General features: G+C 60.1%; 1 protein-coding gene across 1 annotated transcript; it reads left to right on the top strand.

The window, feature by feature from the left end:
- Positions 1–1,820: 1,820 nt before the first annotated feature.
- LOC119090229 (condensin complex subunit 2) lies at positions 1,821–12,239 on the top strand. The gene is made up of 6 exons (XM_037213015.1): positions 1,821–1,920; positions 3,953–4,160; positions 9,693–9,837; positions 10,835–10,984; positions 11,405–11,512; positions 11,984–12,239. Exons 1-6 carry the CDS (start codon positions 1,821–1,823, stop codon positions 12,230–12,232), a joined length of 960 nt encoding a protein of 319 aa, XP_037068910.1. The 3' UTR covers positions 12,233–12,239.
- Positions 12,240–13,202: the final 963 nt, after the last annotated feature.

The raw sequence follows: 13,202 nt of genomic DNA, 5'->3' as shown, positions 1-13,202 counted from the left end.
GTGGGGCGACCCGTTCGTTGTCTGGGTGATGATCGCCGCAGTTAAAACATATCCCCTCGGTGGCTCAATTTGGGCATGCAGTGGCGGCGCCAGAAGGTCGAAATTATCGTGTTGTGCATTCGTGCCGTGAACCAAATGTCCGCCTTACGGATCATTCGCGCAGGTGTGAGTTTGATATGCACATCTCTCCCTCGACTCGAATAACGCGAAGCTGCGTGTAATGGTTTGAACTCGGCGTTTCCGACGGTCAATCTACTTCACTTAAACCTATTAGGGAACTGTTTACGCATGAGAACTCTCGTTCTGTTCGCAGCACACTTGCGCGCTGTAACCTAATTGCTCAGAGCTGATCTGTTTTGCATGCAGTTGGTTACAAGGCCCATGGAGGAGTAAGCAAATGGTCGGGGCAGGTTATCGGAGCTGTAGCTTTCCCCAAAACCCGTGGGAATAATTTTCCTCAAAAGCATGCGTTATGCATCCGGCGCGAAATGACCCCACCAGTTGACGTGTCGGACACTCCCGTAATCAATAAATCAGTCACTGTGGTAAACGTCTGGTTAGTACAGCGCTGAGGACTTGCGACTCTTCGCGCGCGTGTTGACCGCTTTCTCTGTGCGAGCGGCTGCATACTCGGGTGTCGTCTCCGCCGCGCCGCTCCGCCGTCGAGTGTAACAGCGGCGTGTAGCCTCAACACCAGACGCGTTGTGACGAGCTCCTCGGTCGCGAACCCCGCCCGCGGACGCAGGGAAAGCGGACGAGATGGGGCTGTTGTCCCGTGTGTCGTCCTCCGCCGGCTGCGAGTCCGTGGCGGCAGACCCGCCCGCGGACGCAGGGAAAGCGGACGAGATGGGGCTGTTGTCCCGTGTGTCGCCTCCGCCGGCTGCGAGTCCGTGGCGGCAGACGCCACCCGCCGGTGCCATTGCCGGCCACTGCTCCGCGTGTGCCGCTCGGGCGCGGCGGTGCCTCGCGCCGGGCGCTGGCAGATGGCCCTGCGCGAACATATATCTTGGCACCATTAGCAGCGTACCGTTCGCAATCAATAGGTGCTTGGCGCCGGCCCTGCCGTGACGAATGTGGCGCCGGCCGGCCGCGGTGCGGCCCGCCATTCACGCGCGCGCCGCGGCCGGCCGGCCATTGGCGAGTGCCAATATGCGGCGCTTTGTACCGACCCCATTCGGAAATCCGGCACGCCAGGGGCGGGGCGCGCGGGGAAAGGAAGTATTCGCGCTGGCGTGCGGAGGTAGCGATTGCGGCAGGAGGCGGCGACCTTTGGCGCGTTGTGTTCGGATGGCCTGCGCACGGCGCGGTCGTGTTTCATGGCTTGTGTTGTCTGACCCGCTTTGTGAGTGCTGCGGTGTAGCCGATCCTGACGGGCCAGGCTCCTTTATGGTGCCTTGGCGTGCCGTGCGCCTTGGCCCACGGACTTGGAGTGGGCGGAAGAGGCATTGTGTCGAGGGCTTGCGTTTCGTCATCGGAAAGTCCATTGACCGAGTCCCGACCGCCGTATGCTTCTTCGGCCTTGGAAAATCACAGCCAGCGGGAGATTTGCGCGACAGCTGGCGGCCCTGCCAATTGCACACGTCTGTGTTCACCATCCCGCTGTCTTGCAACCCGCCTGCCGCGCGGTGGCGTGCTGTGCGCCCGTGTGTGCCGTCCCCCGTCCGCGGCGACCGTCCGGCGCGCCCGCCGTCACCGCTCTTCTGCCGGCAGCGATGGACGACGCGTGCGACGACGACGAGGCGGCGGCCGGAGACGGCGGCGTCACGCTGGGCGGCGCCGGCTGCCGGCCGGCCGGCGCCGCCTCCGCCGCCCTGCTCAGCATGGTGTCGGCCGTGCCGCAGGAGTACTCGTACTTCGACCAGCGCCGCCTGCTGGCCTGGGCCGGGCCCCGGCACTGGAAGCTGCGTCCGCTGACAGCAGGTCAGCCGCGGGGTCAGCCGCGGGGTCAGCCGCGGGGTCAGCCGCGGGGTCAGCCGCGGGTCAGCCGCGGGGTCAGCCGCGGGGTCAGCCGCGGGGTCAGCCGCGGGGTCAGCCGCGGGTCAGCCGCGGGGTCAGCCGCGGGGTCAGCCGCGGGGTCGGCCGCGGGGTCAGCTGCGGGGTCAGCCGCGGGGTCAGCCGCGGGGTCAGCCGCGGGGTCAGCCGCGGGGTCAGCCGCGGGGTCAGCTGCGGGGTCAGCCGCGGGGTCAGCCGCCTGCCGCTGGCGCCCTGTCGCCACCGGGCCGGTGCGCGCAGAAGTCAGAGGACCGTCGCGCAGTTGGTCGCCGTTTTGTGTGTGTAGGGTTCTGAGCTGCGACAGTGAATGGTCAAGGGATGCGGGCGCATGAACGGATATCCCCCCCCCCCCCTCCCTCGCCCTCCCTTGTAAAGAGACGCGCTTGACGACGTTCGCACCAGCATCACTTGAAAAGCGCCTGTAACCGGCTCCTTGTGGGGTGTTGTCTTGAACAGCCCCCAGGACAGTTCTGAAATGTCTGTTGTGTGGCGTCACGGTGACCCCCGGCTGACCCGCCCCTACCCGTCCCCAGCGTCGGGCGGCACAGCCGGCATTAGCAGCCGCAGGCAGAATTAGTGAAGTGTGCCCGTCAGGTGTTACCAGTCCGAACGGATCAGCAGAAACTGTTACTTTCGGTGGCCAATAAGTGTAGAAAGCAACAAGAACTCAAGCGCTGTAAAAATATTATTTAACGTCCATGCACGGATAAGGTTAACGTGAACAACCCCCGCGCAATCAGACGTTGTAGACATACGCATGGAACAGGCGTCTGCATCGGCTGGGAAGACTGTCACATCGTAAAGCGCGTCAGCTGACTGGTGACCCCTCGGTTACGACATCACGAGACAATGAGCACACAAGTCCGGTGTCCCGCAAAACAGACGCATTCTACAGGAATATGTCCGCTTATATGGTCTGGCCTATCAGTGTCAGATACCCTTGTCGTACTGCACGTCCCGCCTGTTGGTAATGCAAAGGTGTTCGCCATGTGATTTAAAATGCGGCGTAAATGCATGATAACGCGGCAAGTGTGAGCCCAAGACAAGCGTAACGTTATTGTTAAAACTAGACTAGTCGTTATTCAACGGCGTTATTTTTACTTACCAGCTCAGCAACCGACTAATTGTCAAGTGTCTGCTTACAGACTCATCAGGTCAAATGCACCTCGCAAGTGTAACAGCGCGGCATCAGCGTTGATTACGGCTTTATCGTATTTACATCATTACAAAATGTCGAGCGTCCACTATAGCGCCCACCGCCTGGACTAGATTCCATAGTGCTCAATGTCGTTCAAGGCGGCCTCCGTGCGTGCGTCCATGCTTACTAGCTGATGGGTAATGATGCCGCGCGTCTGAGTGACAGCACTTTACCCCTGACGGCAGGGGCAGTCATCGCCATATCGCCTGTCACCGTTGGTCCTGGAGCACGGGTCCAGATGCTAATTACGTGTCAGTTGTAGCAAATACACCGCGTGCTTCCATCCGCCGTCGGCGCGAAGCGCTGTTCACATCGCCATTTTTGGCATTGGCTTAATTGGATAGGGAACATCGTAACTACAATATGATGATATGCTTGATGAAGTAAGGAAGAGTATGGTTTTCTGAGCTTTTGCTGGTTTGCGCCAGTTTTAACCGGCACGAACCTGAACGCGTCAAAGATGGTGTTTTAGCCGGGTGACGAGCCAACGCTGGCCGTGATCCACTTTACCCGGTCCCTGCCCTGTCCCGTCCGTGCCCAAGTCTCGGTTCTTGCCCTGCCCCCGCCCAGCGCAGGTCTCGGTTCCTGCCCTGTTCCGTCCCTCGGTCCCTGCCCTGCCCTGGCCCTGCCCAGGTATCTGTCCCTGCCCTGCCCCGGCCCTGCCCAGGTATCTGTCCCTGCCCTGCCCCGTCCCTGGCCAGGTCTGGGGTCTTGCCCACGCCCCGCCAGCCGGTCGGCTGACGCGCCCCTTCCGCCCGGCAGGCCGCCAGGGGCCGGCGCCGGACGCCGCCAAGCCGCGCCGCAAGCGGGATACCGAGGCCATCGACTTCGCCGAGGAGTGCGACTGGGCCGACGCCTTCGCGCCGTCCAAAAAGTCCATCAAGCTAAAGCCGGCCACCATGAAGAAGTGGAACGAGGAGAAGACCACGCTCCCCGAGGACCTTCACTACGACATCGCCGCCGTGTTCAAGTGGGTCGCCGAGCCGAGCCGCGGGCGGACGTCAGGCCGCCGTCGCGGATGTGCCGGCAATAAGGCGGCGTCGACGGTCGACGGCGCCCGGCAGGGTCCCGCCGGCGCGCGGCTGGCGCCGCTGCCGAGTTGTGCGGCGCCCTGGCGTGCCGTCGCGCGGCGGCGCCGCGGGCCGCCAACACCCGCGTAAACAATGCCGGCCGCCTGCTAAAAGCGGGCTGCGGTCAGCCGGAGCTTGCCGACTTTGTTCATCAGCGGCCACCGCCGGCTGGGGGGTCTTCGGGAGGCTGGCCGGCGGCGCGCCTCCCGCCGGGATGCGCGCGCCACCAACCGCAGGGCGCCGCCGCCAGGAGCGCGGCGGCGCAGGCTGGTCCGGACGTCCGGCACAGTTAACTGCGCCTAAAAATGGACCCTCTGGCTGATGATTTTTCAACGTCATGTAGATTTCTTCCTGGGTAACGTGAGGAGGATTGTGTGCCCGCTTAGGAAGAGGAGAGCGTTAGTTGTCATAGATGATAAGGTGTCGTCAAAAAGCGTTGTGCGAAGCCGGAATGTTAATCATAAATATTTTAGTTGAAACCAGTAATTAAATTTTGATATTTCAAAAGCATCGTTCGCAAAAGTGGTGGCTCAATTGTATGATATTTTATATAGCGTCAATTCTTTCATGCGGCCAACTTTCGCCTTTTCTCTCATGTATCTGCCAAAGGCTTTTTCTATGTGTGATCACACGAGCTGCGCAACTTTTCAGTGCCTCGCGACGGCAGCCAGGTTTTGAATCGATGTGAACAGCCGTACTTGCTGGCTTGAATAGCAGGCACTGGAGCTCACATAAAGCACTTACCTTGATCTCTTTCGGCGACTCAGCCGTTCTAATCATGGACCAGACCTTCCGCATATTGCAACCTCCACCTTATAGCGATGCGGGCCATTGGGTAACGTTTGAGAGCCGTCTCGCGTCAGTTGGGCAGGGGCCGAGACGGTTCGCTGCCGCGGGCGAATACCTCTGAAAGGAAGTGAAACTGACATCAAGCGGTGTCCAGATGTTTTATTACCAATTGGTTTCTGTAAAATGAAGCTTTAAATTGCCGCTGTTTTTTATTTTAGAATATTTTTAGAGTACCTTTGAAGTCGTTCAACCAATATGTCCTCCGCAGAACTCTTCGTATGGCCTTTTGCACTATCCGACCCGGCTATTTACGATAAAAATGTGATGACGGGTGCCGGTGACAGGTGTAAATGTTGCCGACATCACTTAAGTGTGCTAGACAACTGACAATTTATAAGGCTTGCGTAATGGTTTGCTGACAGCTTAGCCGTGTGTTCCGGGAACCCGGACCGAAAACACGAGGTGTACCGGTGCCGGATGAGAGGAGGCCGATTGCATGCCTTTGTGTCTGTGGAGACGCGAGTCCGCGTACCCCGCGGAGCTCTGTCGGTCCGTGTCCTCGGTGGCGGCCGTCGGCGTGCCCTGTCGCCGCGGCCGACCTGAACGGCCCGGCCTGCTCGGGGCGCACCTTCTGGGCCGGCCCCGTGCGCTCCGATCGTGTGACGAGAGCAACCGCGACAGACCATCCATCGGCGCGTTAACAATGCAGCGGAGCAGGCGCCCCTCCCCCCCCCCCCCCCCACGCTCCGGTCCAGGCCGCGGCCGCGCCGAGTGCGCTTGTCGCGTGCACACTCCCGGTCCAGGAGGGATGGCGCGGTCTCGACCGACAGCTGAAATGTGGGGATGTGATCCATTTTCTCTCTTTCCAACCAGAGGTACGGGGTTCGATTCCCCGCGGTGCCCGCCCTTCCTGCCAGAGTGAGAGGCAGGTGACGCCATATAGCCTCAGCAGCTGAGTGCGTCGTAAAGCCCCAATGACACACGCAATCCAGTTTCTGGGAGAACGGTCGCTGACCCTGTTAAGCTCCAGGGTGATGACCTGTGTGGCTGGGTGGTGTGCATTTCCGGAATTCGTTGGTTGGGCGTCGTTGCAGGTGTTTGATGGCCGCGTGTCTGACTTCAGGCGACGATGCTGCTCCGGTCCGCGTTCTCCGCAGGTTCAGTTCTAAACCAGAGACCTATCTGATTTCCTGACAAAGTTTCTTGTTAGATTGCAGGGATTCGGAATCCCGTCCAACATGAGGCCAATGTGATCGGTGTTGCTGGAGAGCTTAAGCTCTAAGCTACCTTAGAACATTCCCTTAATAGCAGCATCTGAGCGGATCGTGTGCAATCTGGTATATATATATATATATATATATATTTATTTATTTAGTTATATACGTATATGTATGGATGTGTGTTTGCATATATATATATATATATATATATATATATATATATATATACTCGGGAAGCTAATAGGCCCAGGTGACATTTTGTTTTCAACGTTACCTTTTATGGACGAGAACGGTTATGCTGCTATTCATCTCATCAGGTACGCGGTCTGTCAGACTGATCTTATTTACTGCGCTTGTCGCGAGTTGCTCCAACTCCGACCAGAAGAATGGGGCTAGTCTTTAACAGATTTTGACTCGTGTTCCGCTGCCCTTTGTCTTCGCCCTGAGCGCCGCGCCCGCCGTCGCGGGCGGACCCAGCAGCCCTGGAGGCGCCCCCAGACAGCGCGCGCGGCACGACGGCCGGCTATTCCGGTCGGGAGCGAGCGGCGCCTGTTCTATCGCAGCGGACGCGTCGGCCGCGTGAGATGGGCGGCGACGACAGGTTCCGTCACACCGCGGCCGGCCGCCGGCCGCGCGTCGGCCGGGATCGACCGAGCGAGCCGGGCGGCTCGGAAGAGCGCTCGGCTCGGAGGAGGACCATCCGGTGGCCCGCACCCGGAGAGCGGCCCTCGGGCACGCGGCGCAGACCGGCCGCTTATGAGAGCAGCGCGGCGATGCCGGCGCCGAATTTAGGCCCACTCGCGGGCCGGACCGCCGCCTCATTACCGATCGCCACTAATGAACGGAGCCCCGCGATGGGACGGCGTCGAGTGGCGATAATGTGGTGCGCTCTGGACACGCAGCCGGGCGCTGATCGAGGGAACGGGTGGACGACGCAGGTGACCACGTGTCGCCGTCACGCTCCCGTTTTTGTGAGCTGGGCCGTCCCGTGGCGGGCCATTTCGGTCCTTCGTCGGCCTCTCGGCCGCTCCGGCCATTCCAATAAGGCCGATGCTGATCGGGCGTGGTCGTCTAATTGGAATTCGGTCCCGTTATAGACGCGAATGCAAACGGCATAGTGATTTATGATGCAGTCCCCAGACTGTGAACGGCCATAGGCTGGTCATCGAATAGCCGTTGTCGGCGTAGAATCTGTCGATGAATCGACGGTAGCATTGAACCTCCCCGAAGAATTGCCAGGCGGAACCATCTGTCTCCGTTTGTTCGTGTGGTGTTCCGCCCTCCGCCGTGCCGAGCCGTGGCGCGGCTCGCCACCGAGACGCGGGGGCACCGGCCGCGGCCGCGGCGCCGCTCGCTCGCCCGGCTCGACGCTCCGTCGGCGGACGCGTCGGCCCTTCAGTCAGTCGGCAAAACAAGCGGAGCGGCCCGGCGCGCGCGACCGGCGGTCCCCGGGGTGGCCGCCAGATCTGCGGTGCCAATATTGACGCGCGGCCCGCCGCCGTCCGCGCCGCGCTCGCCGCCGGTCGGAGCCGGCGCTGACGGGGCAGATTGCCCGCGGCCGGTGCCGACCGGGCGGGAGGGGAGAAGGAGGAGCGTGTTCTGCGCGTGTGGATTTTGCGTGCGGAAGTGGCCGATAGATTTCAATCGATCGTGCCTCTGTGAGCCAAGTGTAGGCTTGTTCTTGTTGCGACGTATTTTGAAGACGTGTGGAGGTTAAAATGTGGCCATCGTGCACGCCAAATGCAAATGATTATCCGAGAATGCACAAGTGCTTTGGGAGGCATATGACGACAACGCCAGTTGGGTGTCATTTCCGCACCGTGTCGGTGCCGCCGCTCCGCTCGTCGGACCCGGGAGACTGGGAGGCAGCGTCAGCAGTGTCCGAGATCACCGGCCGGCCAGGCTGGGATCGGTCCTCCGGGGCCGCAGACTGGCTCCGGCAGACGGGGCCGGCCGCCACCTGCCGGCCGGCCCCGCCCGCTGACCGGCGCCGCTCGCAGCCAGCCGGCATTGGCTCGGCTGGTCTGCCGCCGGCGGAATGGCCCGAAGCGAATCACTGGTGTTTAATGCAAGCGTGTAGCGGAGGAGCGCTGTTACAGCAATTGGATATGTTTGGCTTCCGGCTCATGGATGGCGTCAGAACGCCTGACGTTCCGTATATATATATATATATATATATATATATATATATATATATATATATATATATATTGACTCGCCGACACATCCAGTGGATGTAAGAGTGCTCCTCTGGCGCGCCCACCGTCCTGGGCGATACAATCAGCTCATCAACTAGGTCGCTAGGTGGCAAAGCTCACCAAGTCCCGGATATGAGGACGCTTTGTCTAGGGAGCAGGGCTTAACAATGGTGGTGGATCAGGGGATATCGGACGAGACAGTCATTGCTGGCAAAATTAGGCTGCAATCGTAAGCTGTTAGAAGGAAACTAGGTTAAAACTGCGGTTATTCAGGCCCTTGCTCTCCCCAAGTCCTGAAAAAATCGTCGACAATGGTGTGGGATAAAATTTCGGTGAGGGATTAAGCAGCCTGGGACACATTTTGGCTATTAGTTGCCGCCGACTACGTGTGTCTAATGGCAATGAAGGATGCATGAATGATTGGTTGTGATAACTAGAGTGGTGTGATTCAAACATCCTTATAATGCCAGGGTCAGCATGTCGATGTTTTGTAGTGATATGAGACAATGAGAGATTTCTTCTCAACAAGTCGGGTTCGATTGCGTGGATTTATTTTGTTCTCAAACCAGCCAGAACTGTGTCACACATGCGACACAACATAATTATATTCCAGCTAATTGTCTTATGGTTGTAGGTAATCATCACTGGTTAACGAATAGTAAAATGTATGTGTTTATTACTTCTGGACAGAAGTTCAATAATTCTTTAGGCTGAGTGTAGGTGTATGGAATCAAACTGTGGTACAGTAGGAAGTGTGTGTAAATAAGGTCGACCTTCAAGACAAATTGGTGTCACTGGGTGGGTAGCAATTTGTTAAGGAATTGACTGCCGTTTTAAAATGATTTAGTGTAAATTAGTGTCCCATGCAGGGTATTCTCTACTGATATCACGCCCTTGGCTGCTTTATTGTCATGTGAGATCGTCGAATTTAGTTTTGTTCTCACTACTTCATTCCCGATGCATGCCCATTCGTTCGTAAATGTGGGCATCTTTGTTCGCAGGCATTCCCGCTGGAGTGCATCAGTCCTGTATCGTATTCTCGCTAACGTGAATAACGGAAGTCACGCTAACGAAAGTCACGTGACCCGAAATTCTGATCGCGGCACCCGGCCACACCCATCATCACGATTGGCGGCGGCCGCAGCTGTAGCTGGCGCGGACTGGGGCCGGGACGGCCAGCGCCTCCTTCCCTCCGTCTGACCCGTGCCCGGCCCTGACGCGGCAGGCTGTTCCTGCGGCCCGACATTGGCATCGTGCGTGAGGTGGCGTCGGCGGCGGACGCCCAGCACGACCTGGACGGCAGCGTGGCCGACTACGACTACGACAACGAGCGCGACTCGCAAAACTACTGTCCCGACCTGCCGCAGACTGTGAGTGCTGCTCTCTGGCTGGAGTGCTTGTCGTACTTGCCGCAGTCGTCATTCAGCGTAGTAGTCCCGATGGTGGAGAGTGGTTGGTGCGCTGGTCCCGACAGTGGAGTGGTTAGTGCGCTGGTCCTGATAGTGCAGTTTTTTTGCTGGTCCCGATAGTGGAGTGGTTAGTGCGCTGGTCCTGATAGAGCAGTTTTTTGTTGGTCTCGATGGTGGAGTGGTCAGTGTGCTGGTCCCGATAGTGGAGTGGTTAGTGTGCTGGTCCCGATATGGAGTGGTAGTGGTGTCCCGTGTGCTGGTCCCGATAGTGGAGTGGTTAGTGTGCTGGTCCCGATAGTGGAGTGGTCGGTGCGCTGGTCCCGATGGTGGAGTGGCTGGTGTGCTGGTCGTGATAGTGAAGTGGCTGGTGTGCTGGTCCCGATAGTGAAGTGACTGATGCGCTGGTCCCGATAGGGAAGTGGCTGATGCGCTGGTCCCGATAGTGAAGTGATTAGTGCCCTAGTCCATTTCACAAACATTGGTAGACACAGTAGGCTCGATGTCGCTTAAGGCGTCCAATTCCTCCGGTGAGTATGAGAAAGGAAGTGTTGTCGTTGCTTTTGGTAACACGTTAAAATTCGCAGCAATATAGGGGGAAATGCACCGAGTTGTGCGGTCCGAATCACGTAGGATGACGGCATCACAAGCCAATGCAACGGGATGTGTGTAAACTGGCTCCAACTGACCGTGTTCCAACTGGCGGTGTTCCAACTGGTCGAAGGCTTATCCGAACACCAGCGCGGCGAGTGACTCGCGCGGTTAAGTGTGGTGAACAGACGGCTGGGCTGACATATCTGTTTCGCGTCGGGCCGAAACGGGCGGCACCATGGGGCCGGGCTCCGTGCGGCGCGCGCCCGGCGCGCGCTGCGTGCCCGCGCGCTGCGTGCCTGCGGCCCGCCGTCCCCGCCCCGCCGCGCCCTCGAGCCGAGCCGACGCTGACCGCGCTGACCGGCCGCAGGACGACTGCGACGACTATGACCAGGAGGCGACGTTCCTGCCGTCGGGCGGCGGCGCGAGCGTGTGGGACGCCAGCGAGCTGCAGGAGGCGGCGCCGCCGCCGTCGGCCACCCAGCTCAGCGGCGAGAGCCTGGTGCAGGCGCCGCACAAGGTGACGGCGCGCGCCGGCCGCCGCGCCGCCCCCGTCGTGGCGCGGAGTGGGACAGCTGGTCACCGGGAGGCCCTTGTGTGTGTGTGTGTGTGTGTGCGTGTGCGTGTGCGTGTGCGTGTGCGTGTGCGTGTGTGTGTCTACCGCGCGCTACCGTGTGTCGTCGCGCGCGGGATCGCCGCTGCTATGTGGCCGCCACGACCCTGTTTGTGCGGCCACTTGCCCCTGGTTAGCGCCTGCCTGTGTGCGTCTGCCGTGTTTTGCCATGGCGGCGTCATTGTTGACTGAACAGACTGCGAGCGTCAGTGCATGCCATCCGGCTGACGCTCAATGCCGAAGTGTGTTTGCTATGTCATCGTTCGCCTCCCATAATTTCGTACGTGCTATTTGCTGTCTGTACCGTACTGATCCTGTTTGCCCTAGGTGGAAAAGATCCATATTGCATACGCTAGGACGGCGAAGAAAATGGACATGCGGAAACTGAAAGTCGCCATATGGGAGATACTTCTGGACAAGAAACGTGACGACAAGGCAAGTGACGCCCCTTCTGCGCGCCATTTCGTTGCACATCGGCTGAAATCTGCGCCCCTTGCCAGTGCCTCCTGGGAGCAGTCGCGTGCTGTGTACGCGTGTCCAAGTCCGGGTCTGTGGCCTTTGTTGCCATGCCGCTGGCTGCAGTGGTCAGCCTGGGTACTGCTGGATCAGACAGCTAGCCAGCCCAGTGCGGTGTTTTGTAAAAGTTGGTCGTGGTAACGTTGTCTTGTTGACATAGTCCCTTCACGTCAGACTCATTGTTGCTACAATTACGATTACGCGCGAGCATTGTCAAGAGTGACGTTCGCCACCACTTTCACCACCGGTACCAGCAGGTCCTTATTTTGGCCACTCGCTCCCACCGTTTCCCCCACCTGGCCGCGGCACGGCGCTGCCCACCGTCCCGTCCGGCCCGTAGTTCCCCGCCCGGCCGCGGCGCGGCGCTGACGCCGGCCGGCCCACCACCAGGAGAACGCGTCCGGCTCGCCGCCGGCCGTCCGGAAGGAGGCCGCCGCCGACCAGATGACGCCCGACCGCGACTACAGCTTCCGCGAGCTGTACCACCGGCTGCCGGCGCGGATCAGCACCAAGATGGCCGACAACCTCAGCGTCGCGCTGGCCTTCACGGCGCTGCTGCACACAGCCAACGAGCGCTGCCTGCGCATCACCGGCTCGCACCGGCTCGACGACTTCCTCGTCTCGCAGGAGGCGCCCTGAGCGGCCCGCCGCGCCGCCACCCGCCGAGGAGACCCAGCACGGAGAGGCGGCGGCTGCCGGAGCCGGCGGGAACGGTCGTGCGAACGCGTGCCTCGCGATGACTGCCGTGACGTCACCCGGCGGCGGGACGTCAGCCCGTTCGCGTCAGTGCCGTGGCCCGCGTGAGTGGGCCGGCTGGCCGTCAGTTGCGTACGGTCCGCGCATTCTGCTCGGACAATCCGCCACCGCCACCATCATCGTAGTTTTACTCCATCCCACTCACATTTGGTCTGCAGCAGACGCCGGCTGGGGATGTTAACGCCGATCATTGTTGGTATGTCAGTAGTCGTAGTTTTCGTGTTGGGTTGACGGTCGCTGGACCGTTCTTAAGCTAGAGGACGACCACCGCCGACCAATTGCCAGCCGGCTTGCCGGAGGCGGCGCGTGTGTACATACCCGGCGAGCCCGCCCCCGCCTTCTGCCCGGTCTGTCCGCAGCCGCCGCTGCAGAGTGCTTCCGCTTTCCGCTTCATTTATTGCCTCACTGGCCGGGTTAGGGGACGCTGGGACGGCAGGGCTTTTAGCAAATACACATACGACCAACCCGGGTGGCGTTCCAACAACACTAAGCGTGCCCGGACGCGCGGCGCCGTCCGTCGGCGGCAGCTGCGCCGGCAAAATATGCATTTACGCAGTAGATAACATCCCAAAACAGGAGGCCGGCACCGGCCGTCGACCGGGGAGCGCGAACAAGGCCGCCACCAGCCCGTCCGCCCACAACGCGCGCCCCTCTCGCGCGCGCTGTCTCTATATATTTATATATCTTATGTATATGTATGCATGCGTGTAGAGCCCGGCGGCTGGCTTCGCCGCGACCGCCGGCCGCCCGTTGTTCTATGTATCAGGTACGTGTCACTAGACTCGTCTACGAAGGGGAGGGGCGCGCGCGCAGACGGGCGGCGGCAGCGGCGGTCACACGTGACTACGTCAAT

This window comes from Pollicipes pollicipes, unplaced genomic scaffold (genome assembly GCF_011947565.3).
Source record: "Pollicipes pollicipes isolate AB1234 unplaced genomic scaffold, Ppol_2.1 Scaffold_3087;HRSCAF=3621_pilon_pilon_pilon, whole genome shotgun sequence".
NCBI classification, from domain to species: Eukaryota; Metazoa; Arthropoda; class Thecostraca; order Pollicipedomorpha; family Pollicipedidae; genus Pollicipes; species Pollicipes pollicipes.
This window is presented reverse-complemented; position numbering and strand designations above follow the sequence as displayed.

What these genes read in the sequence shown, in the direction of transcription:
- LOC119090229 (XM_037213015.1), top strand. Translation starts at nt 1,821, where the DNA reads ATGGTGTCGGCCGTGCCGCAGGAGTACTCGTACTTCGACCAGCGCCGC. An exon ending in GTCCCGACCTGCCGCAGACT is followed by an intron (nt 9,838 to 10,834) that starts GTGAGTGCTGCT and finishes GACCGGCCGCAG; the next exon opens with GACGACTGCGACGACTATGA. An exon ending in TGGTGCAGGCGCCGCACAAG is followed by an intron (nt 10,985 to 11,404) that starts GTGACGGCGCGC and finishes TGTTTGCCCTAG; the next exon opens with GTGGAAAAGATCCATATTGC.